This window comes from Sceloporus occidentalis, unplaced genomic scaffold (assembly GCF_023333645.1).
Source record: "Sceloporus occidentalis isolate IW3139 unplaced genomic scaffold, rSceOcc1.0.p SCAF_5, whole genome shotgun sequence".
In the NCBI taxonomy this organism is placed as follows: Eukaryota; Metazoa; Chordata; class Lepidosauria; order Squamata; family Phrynosomatidae; genus Sceloporus; species Sceloporus occidentalis.
The window spans coordinates 17,312,204-17,337,185 of NW_028316985.1; the positions used below are offsets into that span (position 1 = coordinate 17,312,204).

The 24,982-nt window shown below is 44.0% G+C and overlaps 2 protein-coding genes across 4 annotated transcripts in view; one reads left to right on the forward strand and one right to left on the reverse strand.

Moving 5' to 3' along the window:
• Positions 1-15,963, reverse strand: part of PEX26 (peroxisomal biogenesis factor 26) — a 64,595-nt gene extending 48,632 nt beyond the window's left edge. Inside the window, exon 1 of the mRNA XM_089527731.1 lies at positions 15,908-15,963. Within this exon, the coding sequence (XP_089383857.1) occupies positions 15,908-15,932 (25 nt within the window). The 5' untranslated portion in view covers positions 15,933-15,963. The remainder of the gene's footprint in view (positions 1-15,907) is intronic.
• Positions 1-24,982, forward strand: part of MICAL3 (microtubule associated monooxygenase, calponin and LIM domain containing 3) — a 235,761-nt gene that overhangs the window by 6,441 nt on the left and 204,338 nt on the right. The gene's annotated exons all lie outside the window — the stretch shown is intronic.

The window sequence follows — 24,982 nt, forward strand, 5'->3', positions numbered from 1 at the left end:
GAGGAATGTTAGGAGTTGTAGTTTAACATCATCTACTTGTTGCTGTGTGCCTACCATGGGATTTTCTTGTCAAGATTTGTTCTGAAAGGGTTCTATTGCTGCCTTCTGAGGGTGAGGGAAGCAATAGGCCAAGGTCACACGGTGGGTTTCCATGGTCTATCAGGGATTTGAAGCCTGGTCTCTTGAGCCCTAGTCAGACGCTCAAGTCACCACACCACACTGGATCTATCTAGAACCATCAACTCAATTTTATTCCCACTCTTACTGCATAAACCCCACTACTTTAAACATTCCCAGGTGAAGTGATAGCCCACAGCACCTGGTATTGCTTGGTGGTCTCCCATTCAAGTACTACCAAGACTGAGTCTGCTTAGCTTCCAAGATCAGATGGGATCTGAAGCCTTTAAGGTTTTTAGTCTTTTTTATGGTGACCCTACCATGCAGAAATAAATACATAAATCTAAACAGTTATTATATTATAGTATATGTGTCTATGGTTGATTTCTTATATCTTGCCAGAATTTACTATAGCTTTAAGAAGAGCACAAGCACAAACTCACCTGATTCTCTTTTTCAATGCAATTATAAAGCTGACCTACTGAATTTTCTGTCTGTCATGTAGCTATTAAAGGCATAGGTCCTTTATCACTTAAAAAGGCAGCTATCTCATACATGCTTAGCCTTATAAGTACTTTGAGGTCTGTAGAGTATTAATACCAGTGGAGGCCCAGAGAAACCAATCTAGTTTCCACATCCAAACTAACATAGAAAGCATTTACTATATCTTGAATACATATAATAGAAGGGTTGTAGTCTGTTAAAAAATTCCTGTCCCTATCATGTATTTTCTAGAAAGATAAGTGATGCCTTTTATCCTAGTTATAGTGAGTGGTGTCTTTGATCATAGTTATAAAGCAAGCTCTTTAGTTTCAGATGCAAAAACTGTTAGGCATCCTAATACTAGAGCATGTAAATCCATCTGCACACATGTTCACAATATGTTAGTGTACTGCTCCTAGTTGTTGTTGCTTTTTTATCTTAGTATGCATTGCCAAATATAAATCTGATACAGACAAACGAGAGATTCAGAACTTGGAAAAGTTATATATGTGTTTGGATTAGGATTCCCAAATCTTGTTGACAAGGTACTGAGAATTGAAATATAAAAAGACTTTCCAAGCTCTGCCAATTATTAATTCATCTCACCAGTCTCCATTTTGAGGCAGATTCTTACAGTAGTCCTCATGACCACAATATCTGGCAAAACTTTGGGGATTTTCTATCTGTTTCCCTATATCCTACATTTTTGTATTTCCTAGTGACTAGTCTGATTATGAGTCCTGGGAAAATATAAAGTTATTATAACCACTTTCCTTGATTATAATAAAGATACTGCCCAACTTTAGTTTTGGTTTCCTGCTTTCCTCCCTTGCTGCCTTTTTCATTTAATTTCCTACCTCTTACCCATTTTCTTCAAAATGAAGTGGAGAGTGTTAATTCATCAATTCCTTCTTTTAAAAGAGGGGTAGAACTAAATTTGGAAAGGTACTTGAAGGGGTTGGACAATGGTGCTTGTGGTATCTTCCAACTCTATTATTCTATTAATCAATTATTGTTTCACATCTATAGTCCTAAGCATAGTTGGTTACCATCATAGTTAAAAGCTGTAGTAGTATCTACTTCTTTTCCCCTTTCTCTATAGAAGATGTTGGGAGCACTTGAATTCTATAAGCCATTGCTGTTGTACTTGTTGTGTACCTTCAAGTCGTTTCTGAATTATGGAGGCCCTCTGGTCCTATCATGGAGTTTTCTTTGTTCAGAGGTTTGCCATTTCCTTTCCCTGAGGTTGAGAGAGTGTGACTTGCTCAAGGTCACCTAGTGGGTTTCATGGCCAAGCTAGGAATTGAACCCTGGTCTCCAGGGTTATAGTCCAACATTCAAACCACTTTGAGTGGTTGACTTAATAACCACGGCACAGCACGAGACAGCACTTGAACCATGTGATATTCCTCCTCCATCTTTTAGTGAGGCCACCATTCCAAAAAACTTAAAGTAACTAAAGTTAAACTCAATCCTCTCCCAGGAGTGAAGTTGTCCCTAATTAAGGGCCCGAATAGACAGGCCAAAAAACATTTGCTTTGGGTCACTTTGGAGGTATGCTGTTTGAATTATGCTTGGGCCTTAAGAGGCCGGAAACCTAAGGACTGGAGTGCAGCTTTGGTGCAACTTCTGGCCTCTTAAGATGTGTGTGTCATTTAAACAGCATACCTCCAAAGTGACCTCAAGCAGCTTTATTTTGGCCTGTCTGTATAGGGCCTGTTTGGGCCCTAAGTTACAACTGTAGTATGCCATATTTAAATCTTATGCAAAGGGATAGTTTAGCATCCTTGAGACTGAGAGAAAGATGTTTGTAGCATAAGCTTTCATAGACTGAGTCTACCTATCAGATGGAGGTAGTTATATCTCAGTTATTGAGAAACGTAACTAATTACAATAAGCAATTGGTTATGTGCAGCTGGATCCTTCCACGCTCCAAGATGTTTGGATCCTTCCAAACACAGGTGTTTGATTTTCCCTAGAGAAAGGTTCCTTGCATAGATTAGTTAAAAGGCAAAGGAAACAGCTGCCTCAACCTTTGGATTTTGGGTACTGTTGAATAGATGACTAAAAGTAGAAGATATTATTATAATATTTTTAAAGTTATGTTTTATTTTCATGTTATTTCTTTTAGATTTGTGCCTTTTATTTTACATAGGTTATATTTTTAAAATAAGAAGAAATTGAAGCTAACGAAAAGAATTATATATACATATTTTTAAAAAAGAAAGAAAGAAAGAAAGAAATAAGAGTAGTGGCTATATTTAAAGAATACTGGTTTTGACCCAGAGGAGTTTGTTTTAAAACTACAGTTTGTTCTTCAGTGAAAAAGGTAACATCAAATACCGTTGTCTTCACTTCTAACTGAATAAGTTGTATCTTTTAAAAGATTGGTGCCATATTAATTCTGTGCCATATTAATTCCATCTTATAATATCTTCTGATACTAGAATTGATTTCTAAATTTATTTATTTTTGCATTGATAGCCTGTGGCCTTACTTGTGTTTTATTCCTGTTTTAGGATGTAATTCTTTAAATTCTTTTATCTTTGCATCAATATTCTGCAGTTGAGGGATTCCTTTCTGTGGCAGAGGTTCTTAATTGTGTTCCATTCCTGCTTTTGGACCTATGTCTTCTGTAATAAACTATGTGTTCTTTGCTTGATGTTTTAGCTTGTTTCCCAGACATTTGTATGTTCTACATCTTTAAGTACAGCATTGTGTGCTCTGTTTTTCTGTTTCTCTGGTGGCGACAGGGTGCTTCTGGCTGTGACTCATCTATATTTTTCTTGCTTGCAAGTGATAATCTTATGTCCTTTCAATATAAGCTGCAGCCATGCAAATCTCCTGACTAATGGGGGAAACAAATGAGCCTACCAGTCCATCAAACTAAAAGTAATATTTACTGGTCCTAATGCAAAAGTATTATTTTGCTATAGAGAGAAAATAGACCAAAATGTACATTGAGAAGAAAAGAAAAGGGCATCTTACATAGATCTTTAAAAGACATTATTTGTTGTTGTTGTGTGCCTTCAAGTCATTTCCGATTTATGGAGACCGTAAACCCCACTACTGTGGGGTTTTCTTGGCAAGTTTCTTCAGAGGGGGGTTGCCATTGCCATCCTCCAAGGCTGAGAGTGTGTGACTTGCCCAAGGTCACCCACTAGACATACCCTTCTCCTTTTTTGAGGAGATTTTGAGAGTAGTAATACATTCAGTGCATTGTGGATAGCTAGGTCTGTATGAGAGTGATGGAGTGTTCTGAAACCAGCAGAAATATTTATTTTTTCCAATGTTTAAAATTTAGAGTGAGCTTTATAAATATTAACACCAACCTGGAAAAAATTACTCTGCTAAATGAGCTTAAATACCACACATATATCTAAATTAGTGTCGAGCAATGCCCCCCCAAAATGCTTAAAGGGAGTGTGGGGGCATTTTTGCCCATCCTGGCCCTTTTTTAAAACCAGAAAGTGATCAAAATGTGACGTTTGCTCGTTACCTGGTATTTAAAATGGCCTCTCCTGGGCCTAGAAACAAGACAAAAATGACCCCTATGAGATGTTTGGGGCTTAGTGGGCAATTTGGTATTATTTTTTTTGCTTGGAGTATTGCCCTCCAAGGTTTCCTAAGGGGATGATGTGGTCTCCTAACCTTCCACAGTTGCCCACCCATAGTCTAAATGCAGATGTTAATTGTTCTTATTGCATAAATTGGCGGTTCTTTAAGTCCCTTTTCATCATCAGAGATCTTGAGGGTTCCCCAACGGAGTTCAGTTATTAGTTTTCTGGAATGTGTTTTTGCATAGGACGGGGTTAAGTGGCTCTCGCTCGCTAGTATCATGCTGATAGGAATTATAGACTGCAAAACCTGGAAGACAACAGGTTGTCTACTGCTGATACAGGTTAGCCACACTTTTAAAAATGATAAAAACGATAGGACTCTGTACCTTTGTTTATATAACAAAGGGATCTCAGCAGATATACCTTTGTTCATCCCCACACCCATATATTATGATAAAGGTACTAACTGATATTTGCTGTGGTATATAACATTAAAGGTAATGTATCTTTAGTTGCTGTCAGTCCTACATGGCAACTTTTTTTTGTATCAGACTATCTTCTTGTTTTTATGCCTGAAAAAGTTAATTTTAGTTAAGGGATTTCCTTCATGTCATCTGGAGTATAGATCCTACAATTTAATTACTTAATATCTTCCTGTTATTGAACACAAATTAGAGTGCGATGAGTCACTGGCTTTGTAACAAAGGAGAGCGTATAACAGAAACCCATTTTAAAACCTTGTCTGGTTAAAAAAAATACATGTCAGTGAGCTATAGGAATCTTACTCCAAGGAAACAAAACGCTTAAAGAGGCTGTCTCAGATAATGCAATGCTTTCAAATCCAGTAGGTGGTAATTGATGATGGCTGGCATATGTACATGAATGTACTTGAACGGCAATAATGTTTTGTTCAGAGATCTGCTAAAAATACATTCATTGACTGAAATAAAGGTTTGATTCAAAATTGTGAAAAGAGAACAATCAGAATGTACAACCATTTACAACAGTTCTAGCGGTCTGGCTTGGCTTCAGACTATTGAAAAGGCTATGGGCCCATACAGACAGGCCAAAATAAAGCTGCTTCGGGTCACTTTGGAGGTATGCTGTTTCAATGATGCATGCGTCTTAAGAGTCCAGAAGCTACACCAAAGCTGCCGTCCAGTCCTTAGGACTTAGAGCATGGGTCGGCAACCTGCGGCCCGCGAGCACTGTAGGACCGGCCCCTGGCCAACCCTGCCGCCGATTGCCGCCGCCGGAGCGCTCCTTCCCCCCGCCCCCTGGGATGGCCTCTGGCCTCCCAGGGGGCGGGGGCAAGCGCTGGGGCCGCCGGAGCGCTCCGTTTCCCCACCCCCTGGGATGGCCTCTGGCCTCCCAGGGGGCGGGGGCAAGCGCTGGGGCCGCCGAGCGCTCCTTCCCCCCGCCCCCTGGGATGGCCTCTGGGCTCCCAGGGGGCGGGGGCAAGTGCTGGGGAAGAAGGAGGAATGGAGGAGGAGGAGGGAGGAAGGGAAGAGGAAGGATGAAGAAGAGGAGGAAGAAGGAGGAAGGAAGGAGCAGGAGGAGGGAGGGAGGGAGGGAGGGAGGATGAAGAAGAGGAGGAAGAAGGAGGAAGGAAGGAGCAAGAGGAAGAGGGAGGGAGGGAGGATGAAGAAGAGGAGGAAGAAGGAGGAAGGAAGGAAGGAGCAAGAGGAGGAGGGAGGGAGGGAGGATGAAGAAGAGGAGGAAGGAGGAGGAAGGAAGGAGGAGGAGGGAGGGAGGGAGGATGAAGAAGAGGAGGAAGAAGGAGGAAGGAAGGAGAGAAGGAGCAAGAGGAGGAGGGAGGGAGGATGAAGAAGAGGAGGAAGAAGGAGGAAGGAAGGAAGGAGCAGGAGGAGGAGGAGGGAGGGAGGGAGGGAGGAGGAAGATGAAGACATGTAGTCTTTCTGAAGGTGAGACAGTGTGACTTTCCAAAGTGCATTTCTATGTATTTTCAGTGCTTTCAATGCTGAAAGGTGTGCTTTTACAAGGAGAGTGGTAGTGATGGTGATATGTCAGTTTGTGGGACATGCAGTCTTTCTGAAGGTGAGACAGTGTGACTTTCCAAAGTGCATTTCTGTGTATTTTCAGTGCTTTCAATGCTGAAAGGTGTGCTTTTACAATGAGAGTGGTAGTGATGGTGATATGTCAGTTTGTGGGACATGCACTCTTTCTGAAGGTGAGACAGTGTGACTTTCCAAAGTGCATTTCTATGTATTTTCAGTGCTTTCAATGCTGAAAGGTGTGCTTTTACAATGAGAGTGGTAGTGATGGTGATATGTCAGTTTGTGGGACATGCACTCTTTCTGAAGGTGAGACAGTGTGACTTTCCAAAGTGCATTTCTGTGTATTTTCAGTGCTTTCAATGCTAAAAGGTCTGCTTTAACAGTGAGAGTGGTTTCGGCCTTCCCCTTCGGCTGAAAGGGCCCCTTGGAGCCCTTTCGGCTGAAAGAAGGGGCGAAGGAGGAGAGGGCAGGCACACACCTCCTCCTCCCCGCGGGGCTTTGGCAGCCCTGAGGTGTCTTTCGGAGGACACCTCAGGCCTGGCAAAGCCCCGAGGACAGGAGCTGGGGCCGCGCGCCTGTTGCTCCTGCCTCTCACGGGCCCTTACTGCTTCTCTGAGAGGCAGCTGGGGGCCACGGAAGGGCAGGAGGAGCAGACGCGCGCCTGTCACCCCCTCTCCCAATCCCCCCCTTCTAGCTGTCTCTCAGACAGCGGGAGGTTGGGAAAGGGAGCAGAGAAAGCCCTGCCCCCAGAGGGTGGAAGCTCCGCCCCTGGCACGCAGCCCCCACCCCCAGAGGGTGGAAGCTCCACCCCCGGCACACAGTCCCGCCCCGGAGGGTGGAAGCTCCGTCCCCAGCATGCAGCCCCGCCCCCGGAGGGTGGAAGCTCCACCCCCAGCAGGCAGCCCCGCCCCCGGAGGGTGGAAGCTCCACCCCTGGCACGCGGCACCGTGATTATATAAATAAAGCATGATAATAATAATAATAATAATAATAATAATAATAATAATAATAATGCTCTCTATATTTTATGACAGGGGATTGGACTGGATGGCCCTTGCAGTCTCTTCCAACTCTTATGATTCTATTCTTTCCATTTACTCTTACAGAATTCCAAAACTGGAGCCTGTTATTATTATTATTTTTTGTTTGGTTTTTTTTGGTTTTTACATCCTTGTGGTTCAACTACGATGTTAGCTTGGCTAATTCACATATATCCACTAATTTAAGTAACCATTAATCTATTAAAGGTATTTCCCCCCAATATTTGGCTAGTCTAGCCGAGGTTACCACACATAGTTATTCTCCAACATTTTTTTGTAAGCTGTATTTGAGTTGCTTTTCAGAAGAAAGGTGGGATATAAACTGAATAAATCAATCAATTGCTGTCCCATTGAGCTTACAGTCTTACTGACAAAAGAAAAAGAGAGGAGTGGTGCCAAAGGCCTTAAGGAAAAGATGGGTCCTAATTCTTCATACTCAAATTATTAAATGTGGAGAATTTAAAAACAACTCTATGGTGCGTTCCAGATGCGCAAAAAGCACTGGCAGCTGAGGCTCCGATCCGGCGGGGAAAGGGGCGGGAACAGGCCGCCCCAAAAGGGCGGTCTGTAAACCGCCTATATGAGCATTGAAAAGCTGTATTGATTTGATAGCTTATATTGTATGTTTAAAGAACATAAACTTATATGGATGCCTTTTTATGGGTAATAAATAAAAAACCCTTGCAAACAAGGTATATTGTACAGTGGATGGTCTAAGTAAGTATTAGATACACTTTAATCTGATAACTACCTGTGGATTTTGCTGTGGATTAGTCTGCCTTTGCTGCTAGCAAAATACTATAGATTTGGGAAACTAATAATGGATCGCAGACAATACTATTACCACCCTGAAAAAGGAAATCAAGACATTTGTGCTAAACAATTTGCAGGTAACTATGAATGGTGTTATGTATTTATGGGTTACCAGCTTTGAGGACCATTTAAGATGGATGAAAAGAGGGTTTGTCCTAAATAGCAGGGTCCTTGTTATTGCAGACACAAGCATGAATTTTCTGTGTGTAGAATTTGACAGCAGTAATTTTTCTCTGATATCTGAATTTCTTATGAACTTCATTCTTGTTCTCCTAGTTTGGTACCTTTGTTGTTTAATACAGGGAATCAAGGCTGAGGGAGATTATAAAGAATAACCCATTGCCCATCCTGTTGAATTTGCCATAGCATAGTTGTTGATGGATAGTTGCTGATGTCACTGCCAACAGACTTGAGAACATCCATATTGAATGATTGTATTGTTGTGACATTATAAAGAGTTGCGGGCAAAGCTCTGCTGTCCTGGGCCTCTGGAAACTTTAAGGTTCGTTGTGGAATTGCATGAATATGATCAAAAGTGTTACAGAAAATTGTATTAACTACTCCATGGGTTCCAATGAATTACCAAATAGCCAAGTTAAGTTGTACATAATGGCTCACCTGTACCACAATAAATAAGTCAGCTGTGAAAACCTTGGCTTCTTAAAACATCAATGGCATGTCCAGTTGCCAATCGAGAAGCAAGATAAACAAACAGGTTAGTTGATGGGCCAATGGGGTAATTCCATCCTTGGAAGTAATATACTGGGGAAAGTCTGTCCAGTTGGTCATCCCATCCTAAAATGGCCTTTCAGTTAAACTACAGTGGTCCCTCTGCATTCGCTGCGATTAGGGGTGAAGGGACCTCTGTGAATGTGGAAAAACTGCAAATAAAAAAAAAACCCCACTATTCTTTTTACCTAAGAGAACACCTCTCTAGGACTCTCCAGGTCCTCCAGTGCAATGGTCTGCATCTGCCTGAGGTGGATCACAAAATCATGCTGGAGGACCTATAGATGCCTAGAGAAGTATTTTCTCTAGGAATGTATAAATTCTTCAGCACAATTCTATGGTCAGCTTTCAGCAGAATTGCACTGGAGGATTCATAAAGCGTATTAATCAAAACCACAAATAATCAAATCCACAAAATTCAAAGCCACAAATGTGGAGGGCTGACTATAATCTGATATTAGTTACATGTCTATCTTGCTTTTTCTCCAAAGAGCTCAAGGTTGTACATAGTGGTGCTTCTCTTCAACAGCCCTTTGAGATAGGTTTTATTGAGCTTGGTCATGATGTCTAACCAATAATAACCTTAGGAAAACCAACTTAACAGTTGAGTAAATACCCTAAAGGTGTCAGGTCCCATATGATCTTGGAAGCTAGTTAGTACTTAAATGGAGGCTGCCAACGAATACCAGGTGCTGTAGCCTGCATTTCAGAGAAAGGAATTGGCAAAATCACCTCTGAGTGTTCCTTGCCTAAGAAAACCTTATGGAATTAATAAGTGAGTAATGGCTACCATAAACAGGCAACGAAGGTGTGCATGTGCACAGGTGTATAAACATACACACACACAGGGATTTGAATCTAGTTTGCATAGTCTTAGGGATCCTTGAGACAGGGCCTATGTATAAGAAGGTTGTGTGTAAAGTCGAAGGCTTTTATGGCTGGCATCCATAGTTTTTTGTGGGTTTTTCGGGCTATGTGGCCATGTTCTAGTAGAGTTTCTTTCTGATGTTTCGCCAGCATCTGTGGCTGGCATCTTCAGAGAATGCTTTGCCTGGAAAAATTGGGTGTATATATACTGTGTGAGCCTGGGAATGCAGGAGTGATTTGCATGTGTATTGTTCTGTGTTGATGGCTGGCCTAATGCAAACAAGGATTAATGTCTGCTAAAAGGTGGTGGGGTGGTTTTGCTATTTTTCCTGTTTCCACCAACTAAATATCCCATAATGTTTTAGTTGTCCTGGTCTATTTTCTGGCAATTCCTAGTATCAACTGCAACATTTTATTCCCATTCTTGAGTGGTTCTTTTTAAATTCAGGGTGTATCTACATTGAAGAAATAATGCAGTTTGGCACAACTTTAAGTGGTATAGTTCCATAGAAAACAGAGGCCATATTTGACTGCAGTTTAATCATAGCTGATGTTTGTCTTTCACTACAATATACTGTTAATGTCTAGAGATGATCAAAGAAAATGATGATATAAATAAGAGTGAGAACCTAGAGTTGAAACAAACACAGAAACATATGAGGAGAGCCCTTTTCTTGATTTGGGATGGAGGGAAATAGAAGAAATTTGTTCTATTCCCTCATCCACACATATTTCTATATGCAAGTAATCCTGTCATGGGATTAACCACGAGTATCTCAACCTCTTCAGGGACTATGGCTGAAGTATGATGCTTGCTGTGAGTTTAATTGTCAGCTTCAGGCTGTAATTTACTTAAATTTTTTATTCCTCTAACAGGAATGGTTTGGGTCTTCATTAGCATTTTATGGTGATGATAATGATGAGAGACTGGTGGGGAGCGGCTGCTTCCATAATTGTGGGAGTGCAAAGCCTCCATCTCTGGTTCAGGAAAGATAATGCTTTTGGAAGCAGATGCACATGTTATTAATTTTTTATTTGGGCTATCCTCCATATGTGATCTCCATCTTATTCACTGACGTTTGTCTTTTAAACAATCTGGCGTTTCGCAGCATGGGGTCAAGAACTTGAATGCTAACCCCCATAATCCTGGGATTAATTACACAATTATGCAGCAGTCTGGTCACAAATGACTTAAACAGGAGTAGTAGGGCATTAAGCTAATTTAGTACTGCTCTGAGATGGTATTGAAGATATTGTCGGTATTAAACAATTGTGCTCCGATGCTGCTGGCAAGGTCTTCTGGAGAGCAACTGCTTCACATAAAAATGACCAAAACACATGGACTTTTTTGTCCTGACATTGTGGAGAATATCTGTACCACTGTAGCTAAAAGGAACATCTGGTGGGATGTGTGGAGACTTTTTGTGCAATCCAAGTAATTTATGTGGCAAGTAAGGATTATAAAGAGACACGAAGCGATATGGCCATGTTCTCATTGTTGCTTTTTTTCTGGTGTCTTCCATATGGCTATGTTAATATATGGAGCAGGCATAAAAGTTAAGAAAAAATAATGATGCACATGTTCTGTCAGGCTGGGGAGGGGGGGAGGAAGGCATCTTCCAGATTTCTCTCCCCCCCCCCCCATATTGAACATTTTATATTTTTCTTCGATTAAGAGAGAGACTTTTTCCCCCTGCATGGCCTAGAAAAATGTATTATTCAAAAAGTCTTCTCCAAGGTTAATGACAGATTAATGGTACAATAAACCCCGAGAGCCAGTGTGGTGTAGTGGTTTGAGTGCTGAACTGCAACTCTGGAGACCAGGGTTCAATTCCCAGCTTGACCATGAAACCCACTGGGTGACCATGGACAAGTAGGGTTGCCATAACCCGGCTGCACCCGTGAATTTCCCGATTTTGGGGGCCCCGGGCCCCTCCCGGCACGCGTGCAGCCCAAAAACCGGGACCCCCCCCGGTTGCAGCCGAGTTGCTGCGGCCTGCAGTGCCTCGCTGCCCTCCTCCTCCTCCTCCTCGGGGAGGCAGGGAGGAAGAGGAAGGCAGCGAGGCCTGCCTGGGGTGGAGGAGGCGCCTCCCCGTGCGCCCGCACCACCCTCCTCCTCCACCCCCTCGCCCCCAGGCTTCGTGCCCGCCCGCATGGAGGAGGCGAAGACGGACGGAGCCAGCGCCTCTTGCCCGCGGGCGCATGGGGAGGAGGAGAAGAGGGGGCAGAGGAGGCGGGGGAAGGTGGCACGCCCACGCGGGGAGGCGGGGAGGATGGCGTGCAAGAGCCGCTGGTTCCGTCCGCCTTTGCCTCCTCCTCCTCCGCCCCCTCTTCCCCAGCCGCGCCACTCACCTTCTCCTCCTCCGCCCCCTCTTCCCCAGGCCGCGCGGCCGCGCCACTCACCTCCTCCTCCCCCTCTTCCCCAGGCCGCGCGGCCGCGTGGAGGAGGCGAAGCTGGAGGCGGTTCGCCTCCTGTGCGCAGCCATGCGCCACCCTCCCTGCCTTGCGCGCAACCGCTTGCCACCCTCCTCCTCCGCCCCGTCCGCCCCAGCCCCCAGGCGAATGGAGGAGGGGGAGAAGGAGAAGGAGGAGGTGAAGGAGGAGGGGGAGGAAAAGGAGGAGGGGAAGGAGGTGGTGAGTGAGTGGCCAGAGAGGCCTCAAGATGAGTTTTTTGGGGGTACTTTTACTCCCTTACTTTGACAGTGATAGTGTAGTGGTGATGATGATGATGAAGATGATATGAGTGGGTCAGCTTGAGAGGCATGCATGCACTGTTTCAGAAGCCGAGAGAGTGTGACTTTCCAAAGTGCCTTTTCTGTGTGGTTTTGGTTCTGAGGCAAGGTCAATGTAAATTGCTGTGGTTTTTACAAACTCATGTGCAGTGAAGAAAAACCAAAGTCCCTTGACACACACTTCTGAGAAGTACACTTGGTGCAAGAAGGGTGAAACCACCTTGACATGTTCAATATGCATAGCCATGTTAAACCATGCTAAGTGTTAAACCCAAGGGGTTTGGTTATGGAATAAGCCTCTGATGCAAGAGGCCATGTTCAGTAAAGCCATGTGAAATGCCCAAATGTGCTGTCATGTGTGTTTTGGAATGGAGGTCGGGGGTGTTTTGCCAGAAAGGGAAGTCCATTTCTGCCATCTTTCTAGAAATAATGCCCAAATGTCCTCCATTTTGATCATGCCTAAGAAACAGGCATTTATATTAACATTTTAAAAAAAACCATCAATTTTTTCGCGTGTCCTCCATTTTTTAAAAATGTGTCCTACATTTGAAAAATTTGTCTTATATTTGTTCTACATTTGTCCTGGTTTGGAGGTCCTGACTTATGGCAACCCTATGGACAAGTCACATTCTCTCAGCCAAGAAAACCCCATGATAGGGTTGCCTTAGGCTCACCATAAATCAGAAACGACTTGAACAGAACAAGAATAAAGCCAGTCTGAGATATTTTGTTGCTCAAGGCAAAGGACAATGTGGCTATCTGTGTACTGAAATTGACCATTCTTATGTGTCCTTCACTTTCCACATCTGAGGTCAGGCTGGCTATCTTAGAGGGCACAAGGAAAACCATTTGATACATAACATTCTGTCTTCTCCAGCTTCTTGCTATTGCTCCCCCACCCAATCCAGCATTTTGCTACCTCAGGCCTGAAAATTGTTGCTAGTCCCATTCATTCCCCATGAGCGGTGACTCACCATTCAACAACTGATTATGGATCTTTTCACACCATACAGTTATAGAGCTATGATGGTTGCATCATATGGAATCATGGGGTTTGTTGTTTGGTGACGCCCTAGAGCAGTGGTTCCCAAACTTTGGTCCTCTAGATGATTTGGATTTCAACTCCCAATAGCCCCAGCCAGCTTAACCAACAGTCAGGAATTCTGAGAGCTGAAGTCCAAAACATTTGGAGGATCAAAGTTTGGGAACCACTGCCCTAGAGTTCTCTGTCTGAGAATTCTAAATTGTTGTTGTCTTGTTCTTTCAAGCCATTTCTGATTGTAGTGACTCTAAGGTTACCTTGTCATGGCATTTTCTTGGAAAGATTTGTTGAGAGAGATTGCCATGGCCTTCTTCTGAGGCTGAGAAAGACTTGCCCAAGGTAACCCGGTAAGTTTCATGGCTGAGAAAGAAATTGACCTTAGTGTCCAGAGTCATATTCTGATTCTCAAACCACTACACCATGTATTTGGACTCTCCCTCTCTTCCCCATGCTACACTGGGTCTACAAGAGGACGGATGTTGCCTAAAAAGCCAAGGAGTGCAGATAACCATATGAATCAGCAGTGTGGAACCAGAGGGGAAATGTGATGGTCAAGGGCACCCTCATGAGGATGGGGATGGGGGGGTTAGATAGTGTTGAAATGTGGTAGCATGCCAAAATAGATTAGAAAGCTGAGCCAAAGCTTACAAAATGAATTTCACCATGAAGAACTGTAAGGTACTGCACGTAGGTAGAAAAATGAAATGCACAGATATAGGATGGGAGACACGTGGCTTAACAAGACTACGTGTGAAAAGGATCTAGGAGTCCTAGTAGACCACAAGTTGAACATGAGTCAACAGTGTGATGTGGTAGCTAAAAAGGCCAATGCGATTTTAGGCTGCATCAATAGAAGTATAGTCTCTAGATCAAGGGAAATAATAGTGCCACTCTATTCTGCTTTGGTCAGGCACCACAATTCAAAAAGGACATTGAGAAACTGGAGTGTGTCTAGAGGAGGGTAACCAGAAAGATGAAGGGTCTGGAAACCATGCTGTATGAGAAAAGACTTAGGGACTTGGGTATGTTTAGCCTGGAGAAGAGACAGTTAAGAGGTGATATGATAGCCCTCTTTAAGTATTTGAAGAGGTGTGACATTGAGGATGGAGCAAGTTGTTTTCTGCTGCTCTAGAGACTAGAACATGGAACAATGGATGCAAGCTCCAGGAAAAGAGATTTCATTTAACATTAGGAGGAACTTCTTGACAGTAAGAGCTGTTTGAATGTGGAACACACTCCGTCAGAGAGTGGTGGTGTCTCTTTCCTTGGAGGTCTTTAAACAGAGGCTGGATGGCTGTCTGTCAGGGATGTTTTGATTGTGATTTCCAGCATGGCAGGGAGTTGGATTGGATGGTCCTTGTGGTCTCTTCCAACTCTGATTCTATGATTCTAGACTGCTTCACAAAACTCTTGCTGTCTGCTATATAGGCTGAAGCCCTTTTTTGGCTGGATAACCCTCTTTTGTGCCATTTTATTTCCTTCTGTATTAGTCTCGGGAAGGTGTTACAAACCGCCGCTTTGCGGCTGTCTCCCGGCGCTGCTGTTTGCTCCGTAAGGGAGCTGCCGCAGCCAAACCGCGCGGCTCCCTTACGGAGCAAAAAAGAAGCTCCAAAATGGAGCTTCTTCTGGCGTTGCGCTCATGACGCCGCAAGGTGCCAATGGCGCACTCGCGACGTCATTAGCGCCGTGCGACGTGTGGATGCACAGCGTCCGTTACGTCAAGATGGCGGCGGCCGTGTGGAACGGCTGTTGCCATTTGTTACGGACAGAGTCCGTAACAGGAAGAGGCGCCCCTTTTTTAAACTGGGACGTCCTGAGGATGTCCCAAGTGGCGGTTTGTAACCCGCCACTGTGTACTAATAATTTACACTTCCTCCAGAGCCATTAACACCTTATAAAATACACACCCAACAATTCTCATGGTCTTATTCCAAGCATTAGAATTAATAGAATAGAAATTGCACTAATGGTGGTATAGAATTCAGAGACACAGCTGTGTTAGTCAGGAATTGTTGTTGTAGGGTGCCTCCAAGTCATTTTTTAATTACGGCACCCCTAAGGCGAACCTATCATAGGGTTTTCTTGGCAAGTTTCTTCAGAGGGGGTTTGCCATTGCCATCCTCTGAAGTTGAGAGAGTGTGACTTGTCCAAGGTCACCCAAAGGGTTTTTGTGCTTGAGTGGGGATTCAGATCCTGGTCTTCCAGAATTATGGTCCAATGCTGAAACCACTAAACTGCACTGTCCCTATAGTCTGCAATATCAGTATGCAAAGAGATCTTGTAGCACCTTTGAGACTAATAAATGTGAAACAAGTTAGAGACCTTCTGTAGAAACGCCATATGCACATAATGGGAGTCATGCAGCCCTTCAGATACTGTTAGACCGCAAGTGTCAGCAGCCCCAGTGAGCAGCCACTGTCAAGGAATGCTGGGAATTGCAATTTTAACAACATGGGACTCCCTGATTCCCAAACTGATACAGATTAAACCCATGCAAAGTTCCTACCATGACGTGTTTCTCCCTTCTCCATGCAGTAAGTCCAGTGATGATGCTGCAGGGCTGTTTCCTTTACGTAGGAAAGAACATTGGAGATTTAAAATCTATTTCATTTACAAATACACATGCAAATCATAGCACAGGCAAACCAGCTCCTAAAAATAGACAGCACATCCTCTGTGCATCAGGTTCTCAGGGAATCTCTACTTGAGCTTTCAGCTTGGCTAAAAGCTTCTGGCTCACCTCTCTCTTGGAACTCAAAGGAGAAAACCTCCTCCAAATTTTTTCTCTGTCCCATTAGACTGGAGAAGGAGAGAGAAAGAGAACATTCCCTTCCCAAACTCAGACTGAGGAGTCAACAACTGTACTAGTGGAGGCTGTGGCATCATTAGGCGGTGCGAGGGGTGCGGAGCGCACAAGATGACACCCTAAGGTGAAGGGGACACCAATGCTTCTGAAACACCTGTGCTTTGGCCAGAAACAGCTATGACATTTGTGAAGTCGAAGGCTTTCATGGCTGGTATCCATAGTTTTTTGTGGGTTTTTCGGGCTATGTGGCCATGTTCCTGGCGAAACGTCAGGAAGAAACTCTTCTAGAACATGGCCACATAGCCCGAAAAACCCACAAATCTATAGCTATGACATTTGCTTGCTGACCTTTAAAATGCTTTAAGAGATAGTGTGAGTGGGGTGAAGCTCAGTGGGAGGAGAACGGAGAGGCCCCAGGTTTGTTTCTTTTTTTTCAAATGAAAATTTCAAATTCAATTAATAAAAATTAAAAAAATTAGGCACGGAGGGATTAAAGTGGTGCGTGTGCCCTTGAGAACATGCAGTCATTATAATAATAGGTTCTGAATACAGGCCACCCTTGCCGTACGTAAGGGATCCATTCTGGACCCTCTGCAGAAGGCAAAGAATGTAGGACCTCAAGTCCCGTTTGTATGAATGGGGTGCGCTCCTGTGTGCCAGGGACCACACCCCATTCATCCCTTGTTTTTGGGGAGGTGCTGTAGCTGTCAGTTGTTGTTGTGGGAGTTTATCACACGGGAGGAAACCCTCTTAATTTCGAATGAAAAGAAAGTGGGGTGCATTCACGTGAATTCACTAGTTCAGCGAATTGCGTTCAAACTGGCTTCCCATTGCCCAAAAATAGCGTGCCATTGCCCGAAATTGCATGTGGTGGTCTATCACGCAATAACGTGAAACCCCATGATTGCGTTCAGATTGCCCTTGGATTATACTTCCAATTTCCCTTGTCTGATAACGCCCGTTGTTGTTGTTGCGTGCCTTCAAGTTGTTTAATCCCAAGCTGAGACGAACCTATCATGGGTTTTTCTTGGCAAGTTTCATCAGAGGGGGTTTGACAGAGAAGGTTAATAGGCTGCATCAACACTGCAGGGATGACCTGGTTTGGAACCACTAACAGCCATGGCTCAGTGCTGTGGAATTCTGGGATGGCGTCAAACTGGATTGTTTCTACAGTGCGGATGCAATTTAAACGTCCCATCAAACTACAAATCCCAGAATTCCATAGCATTTGAGCCATGGCAGTTAAAGTGGTGTCAAACCAGATTATTCCTCCAGTGCAAATGCAGTTCAAATGTCTTACCAGACTTACAAATCCCAGAATTCCACAGCACTGAGCAGCTAAAGTGGGGTCAAACCAGTTCATTTATCCATCTTAAATGTCCGAACAAACTACAAATCCCAGAATCCCATAGCACTGAAAGTGGTGAACCTTGAATGACTTATGAAACTACAGATAATAATACTACTACTAGGATTTATTTGTATCCCGCCTTTCCAGAAGGATCAAGGCGCTTACAACAGAATGCATAAATAAATACATAACACATACATAACTGAAGTTACATATCCACTTTAAAACTAAAATACCGACACTATAAATACAATTTAAAATCAATTTAAAATAGGCAAGATTGGGGAAGAGACATTTGGGCAATCTCCCAGAATTCCACAGCACTGAGCCATGGCAGTTTTAAAAATGGTGTCAAACCAGATTATCCCTGCAGTGCGGATGCATCTTAAAAAGTCTCACCAAACTGTAAACCATGGCAGTTAACAGCCATGGCAGTTAAAACGTTCTCGAACCGGGTTATTCCTTCAGTGCGGACGACAGGGCTCTTTTGCTGCTGCTGCTGCTGCTGCTGCTGCAGTGGGCTGTAACGGCTTCCTATTGGCTGCCGCCCTTCGCGCCTCCACCAATCACAGAAGCCGAGGCGTTGTTTTGTTTTTTTTCCTTCTCTCAAAATTCGGAACGTACCACTCTTCTTCTTCTCGGGGAAAGAGGAGGGGGTTCGGTGCTGATCGAACGGACGCAACCAAAGCTGGGAGGGGGGCGTTCCAACAGTGCGGGGGCGGACCTTCAGACGGAGGGAGCGCGTGCCTCTTTAAGAAGCGAGGCAGGTCAAGTGGAACTGCTTCACCCCTCCCTCCCTCCCTCCCTCCCTCCCTCGTGGCCGCGTCCAGCAGCAAAGGCGGCGGCGGCGGCGGCGGCGGCGGCGGCGGAAGGATCGCTGCCAAGGTGCGCGCGCGAGAGACACTGGGCGCAATCAAAGCGGTGCAGCAGCATGGCTTAAGCGGGTCCCCACGCGAGGAGGAGCGGAAGGCAAGTCTAGCCAGGCTGCAGTGCCTGGGAATGAATGAATGAATGGTGGCCAGGGCTGGGCTCCCTCCTAAAGACCAGCCCTCCCTCGAAGAGAAATGCGGGGTCCTTGGGGTCCCCTCCACAAACGCCCCGCTCCACTTTTGGGCTGCATCCGCACTGCAGGGTTTAACGCGCTTTGAAACCGCTTTGTAACCGCCCTGGCTCTCCAGTGCTGTGTGGGGTCCTGGGGCTTGTAGTTTGCAGCCCTAATCTTGGTTGGCCCTTAGCCTTGCGCCAAAGCCACAGTTGCCTTTCCTTCCTTCCTTCCTTTGATGCGGAGAAGGTTTATTTGGGTTTATTTTGGGGGTGGAAATCCTCCCCTCCCCCTCCATTTTATTAGTTCCAGAACACACTGCAGAAGTAATCCGGTTTGAGACCGCTTTAACCGCCCTGGCTGAGTGCTTGTAGTTTGATGTGTCTCCAGAGCTCTCTCTCTCTCTCTGACAGAGAAGAAGGCTCAATGTCTCACAGAACCACCGTTGAACTAATGGACTTCACTGAGTCGGTGTTAAAGAAAACGCCATTGATAGTCAGCCTGTTCTGACTGGGAATTACAGGGATTGGAGCCAAGCTTGGATTGCAAGTAGATCAATGTCTGAAGCGCACTCCAAAGACAGATTGGGCTCTGCCTGGTTCCTGTCCACATTCTGCATTTTTGCGCATGTAAAGAACATACAAAACCAGTGTGCAAAAACCATTGTGGGCCCTGGACTAGGACACTGGGAGACTAGCCATGTAAACCCATTAATACTGACTCAACAAAGTCCATTAGTTTAACTGGGCAAGAAGTCACACTCTCTCAGCCTCAGAGGAGGGCAGTGGCAAACCTCCTCTGAAGAAACTTGCCAAGAAAACCCTATGATAAGTTTGCTTTAGGGTCTCCATAAGTTAGAAACAACTTGAAGGCACACAACGGCAACAAAGAATTAACACAGCAGTACTCCCTCAGGTGAATCATTTGTGGAGAATTTAATTTGGTGCGAAGAGGTATGATCCTGGGCAAAATGTGGGGATGTTCTTAAAACCCCTGTGAGTCATTTGTGGCTAAACGTGGTGTGCAGTGGTTTGAGTGTTGGACTACGATTCTGGAGACCAGGTTTTGAATCCCCGCGGTGCCATGTGAACCCAGTAGGTGACCTTCGCCAAGTGACACACTCTCAGCCTCCGGGTGGCAATGGCAAACACTCTGAAGGAACATGGCAAGAAAACTCTATGATAGGTTCTCCTTGCGGTTCTATAAATCAGAAATGACTTGGAGGCACACAACAACAACAAACAAACAAAACTATCACCCTTCGTAGTACCGTGGGAAGTGTGTTGATGGAGAAGAGGCGAAGACAAGTTGTGGGAGTATGTCTGAACACCAGGAATGTAGGTATTTGAAATCGGAAAGGGCAGTAGACAAGCTGGTTTCATAACTTCTTAGCAGTGTTTTCGGAGGGGATTTATTTTAGCCTGCCCCCCTGGATGGGGCTGTGTTTGTTTCTGTTTGCTGTGAAGTTGGTAGGTAATGAACTCATAAACAGTAAAGCTCCTTTTATCCAAAGCCTCCTTTGTGCTGGACAACTCATTTCCCCCCCACTGCGACTGTTGTGTGCATTGCATTCCTCTCTTTACTCTAGACACTCCTTGCACCAGGCAGAGAATGAGAGATGTTTCCATGAGAGGTTTGTGGGGCTGTGTGCATGTGCTCACACGTTCTCTTTCAAACAGCTCTGGCGTGGAAGGGCTTATTTTGCCATGTATTAACATCTTTAGATGATATATAACACAATTCTTTTCGTTCTGAACTGTGAGAGATGCAGAAGATCGCTGAGTGTTTTGGTGGGTCTACTCTCCTTTAACCCTGGGCGGGATGGAAGGAGGCTATGTTGAGACATGGTGACCTTGGGCAAGAAGTGACATGCTCTCAGCCTCAGGGGAAGGCAGTGGCAAACTTCCTCTGAACAAATCTTGCCAAGGAAAGCCCATGATATGACTTATGGCTTTAGGGCTGCCATAAGTAAAAAATGTCTTGAAGGCACACAGTGTGGCGTAGTAGTTTGAGTGTTGAACTACAACTCTGGAGATCAGGGTTCAATTCCCCGCTCATCTGTGAAACCCACCGGGTTACCTTGGGCAAGTCAGACATGCTCAGCCTCAGGAGGAGGCAATGGTAAACTGCCTCTGAACAGATCTTGCGAAGAAACCCGCCTGATATGACCTTAGAGTCACCATAAGTCGGAAATAACTTAAAGGTACATAGCATACATAAACACACGTCAGTGTGGCATTGTGGTTTGAGTGTTGGATCACAGTTTGAAGACCAGGGTTTGTTTCCTTGCTCAGCCCTGAAGCCCACTGGGTGATCTTGGGCAAGTCACACACTCTCAGCCTCAAGGGAAGGCAATGGCAAACCGCCTCTGAATAAATCTTGTCAAGAAACCCCCATGATAGCTTTGCCTTAGAGTATGCATGATCTTTCTTCAATCAACCAGTTGGCCATATGTGGCTCTGGGACCAATTGTTGGCCTCAACGCAATCGAAGTTGCTCTGATGTCTGCCAGGACATTTGCCATTTATAGGAAGACGCTTTTCTCTTGGGTCTGTGATCCTGCCATCCACTGTGTTGACTGTGCTGTGCAACAGAGAAATGATAAAGAACATTATTGATTTCTTCCATGCGTGACCCATTCACCAGTGAATTTAGGATAATATTCTGGCTTCATAACAGCAACCCTGTAAGGTGGATTTGCTTGAAGGGTTGTCATTTATCTAGTTGTGCCCATTGGGGCTTAATAATTAAAAGATATGAATTTGGGATTTCCATGACTACATCATCCAGTAGCCACTAGACATTATGTCACACAGTATAGTAAAAGTGAAGCACATATAATGAGTGTGTGCATATGTGCCTTATGTGACTGAATTCTCTGTACAGGATATTCCCTGAATATAGAAAAGTAACACGTCGGGGAGCAGCTTATTTCACCCAGATACACCGCTTTGCATGTGCAGGGAGTATGCAGACGCATGAGCCCTACCCATAGTTTGATGTGGTTCAGTCAAGAAATTAGTTTTGCCAACCTGCTGATTATCTGAACTAGTCCAAAGAGGTAGCTTGAGGTGTCTGGGAGAGTACTCATTGTGAAGGAACAGCTGTTAGGTCCTGGAGGCAGCCGCCTACTTGATTTGCTTTCCATTTGAGCCTAGAGAGAAGCTTGGGAGGTTGCTTTTAATAGATTGTAGGAGAGATGTGCCCTTCTGCTCTGTATATGAAGAGACATTGGTCTTTCTGTCTGTGGTCCCAAACAAAACAAAGGAGTGTTGGGGGGACATGCTGGCTTTAGTCTCATTTGTGTGCAGTCTGATACCATACGTGTTTTCTCAGAAATAGAGGCTACTGTGCTCTGTTAAATTTACTAAGTAGGCAGCAGTGTGGCATAGTGGTTTGAGTGTTGCATTGTGACTCTGGAAACCAGGGTTTGATTCTCAGCTCAGCCATGAAACCCACTGGGTGGCCTTGGGCAAGTCACACACTCTCAGCCCCAGGGGAAGGCAGTGGCAAACCTCCTCTGTACAAATCTTGTCATGGAAACCTATGATAGGTTTGCCTTAGGGCCAGTGTAAGTGCCGACATAACTTCAGTAACTTTTCTCTACGCCAGTATTTCTGTACAAGACGAACTTAGGCTATGCAAGGAAGTAGGTTGGATGGCAGAGAGCCAGTGTGATGTAGTGGTTTGAACATTGGGCTATGACTCTGGTGACCAGGGTTCTATTCCCTAGTCGAGCATAAAAAGCCACAGGGTGACCTTGTGCAAGTCACACTGTCTCAGCTTCAGAGGATGGCAATGGAAAAACCCCTCTGAAGAAATTCTGCCAAGAAACCCCCATGATAGTTTCACCCTACAGTTGCCACAAGTCAAAAAAATGATTTGGAAGTACACAGCAACAAGATTGGGTGGCCTATGCGAAGCAGCTGGCTCCATCTGTGATGACCCTGTGCTCTACCAAAGAGTTCATTTGTGCATTGGTTGCTACTGACCATACCCCTTTATAAATCATGGATTACAGTATAGATAAACTTATTTTGCAAGTAACAGTAAGCATGTTTTAGGATGAGATGTCAAGGTGTTCACTTCAAAAAGTCATTTCAGAGTATTCATTTGTGGGGAAAAACAGGTATAGAGTGGCTGAAGATTAAAGATGTTACTAGTGAACAGCCAACCTAAAAGACATAAATACTTTGTGTGTTACTATGTCATCCCAGTTTCTCTACTATCTAAATCTTGCTGGTCCTGGCTTCCAGGGATTAGCCAAGATGTTAAGTATTAGCTTGTGTACAGGTATCTGAGCAAAGCTTTTCTGAATGGAGCTTTAATCTTAACCATTATGCTTTTCTAGGTATGCTCTTACACTGCACTTTAAAAGGTACTCTGCTTATTTCATTCAGTTAGTTAATAGCATCTTGACATGAATGTCTTGTTATAATTTATGATTGTTAATAGAGGCCCTGTTGTACCCTCTCATGAGGTGGCTTGGTTGTTGGGTACTCAAAACTGGTCATTTTCAGTGGGTACATTCCAGTTGTGAAACTATGTGAGACTGATTCTTTAGTTACCAGACTTTTATTTTATTGATTTTTTAATACTTCATTGTATCATTTGTATCAATGTTAAATTGTAATTTTGATATCACTCAGATTTATTGTGGTTTGTTTTTATGATATATTTTCATAATAATTATTTTCGGTTCCTAATAGGCAGAATGCAATTTTTAAATTTAATCAGTAAGATTAAGTAATAGACAAAGAATGTCCCTTTTAAAAGCACTAGTTTCTTTCTTTCTTTCTTTCTTTCTTTCTTTCTTTCTTTCTTTCTTTTTTAAGGTTATGCTTAATTTATTTTGCCAAGAAAACTCCTTGGTAGATTTCTTAGGGTTGCCATAAGTTGAAAACATCTTGAAGGCACACAGCAACAACAACAACAACAACAACTTATTGCTGAAGACTGACCAGCTTCTTCCTTGAAGACTTGTCACAATGGCTTATGTTGACAACTGTGAATTGTTGGGTGCTTTGATTTTTTTCACTGTTATTTACAAAATGAAAATTATTTTGAACTCTCCAACTTTATCTCGCACAGTGTGCAAAGATAAAAGCAGTAGATGAAATACAGGGTTGTTGTGGCAGAATGGAATTCTTTGGCCCTTTTCATACTACAGTTACAGCACTTTAACTGTCATGACTGAATCCTGGGATTTGTTGTTGTGTGCTTTCATGTCATTTCCAACTGATGGAGAACTAAGACGACACTATCATGTTTTTTTCTTTAGAGTTTGCCATTACCACTCTCTGAAGCTGAGAGTGTGTGACTTGCCCAAAGTCACCCACTGAGTTTTAAGGCTGAGCCAAGATTTGAATTATTAGCATCTCTGTTCTCCAGAGTCCTTGTCCAATGCTCAAACTACTACACCATGCTAGGGATGTCTTGTTAGATATTTAGAATTGTATGCAAGGTAGTGCAAGTGCTTCACCAGAGTTCCAATTCCAGGATTTCAAAGGATGCAGCCATGACAGTTAAAGCAGTGTCCATTTCTATGTTTGTGCCTTCAAATTGCCTGTTGACTTGTGGCAACCCCATTAATTTCATAGGGTTTTCCTAGGTGAGAAATAGAAGTGGTTTGCCATTGCCTTTCCACAACACCTGGTATTCCTTGGCGGTCTCTCATCCAAGAACTAGCCAAGCCTTGACTCCGGCTAGCCTCCAAGATCATACAGGATCTGGTGCCCAGGATATCAAACTGCTATAATTGTGTAATGTGTAAAGGAAGCTAGGATTTCTGCCCACCCTTCACTGCTACCCTACTGGGATTCCCAAAATACCATAGAGATTATCATTTGTGTCAGAGAGGCATATGAAAGAAAGATGGTACTTGTGTCCAAATTCCCCCCTTTCCATTCATCTCCCCACACCATTCTGGGGGTTTCTTTACCATCTGTAGCATTTTCATAGATTTTTAGAAAAGTAGGAGGAATGGAAGAGGCTTGCTTCCAGGAAGTCTTTTCTGGCCACACAATGTTAGATGGTTCCCAATGAAATCCATTAATCTAAAAATAAGTGTTTACTACATAAAACCATCAGCCTAGCAGGTCAAATGCCTTTCAGAATAAAAACATTCTCTCCAGGTGACAAAAAAAACAGTGAGCAAAAGAAGCCAGATAAATCTCACAAGCAAAAGAGGTCAGATAGATCTCACAGAGGACTCCTTACTCCAACTTCAGGCTGGGAAGGGACCTGGGAGCCATAGTCCAAAACATTAACCCAAATTCATCTCCTACCGTGCTTTCCCGAAAATAAGACACTGTCTTACATATAGCTTTTCCTCAAGAAGACACACTATGGCTTATTTTCAGGGGATGTCTTATTTACTTTA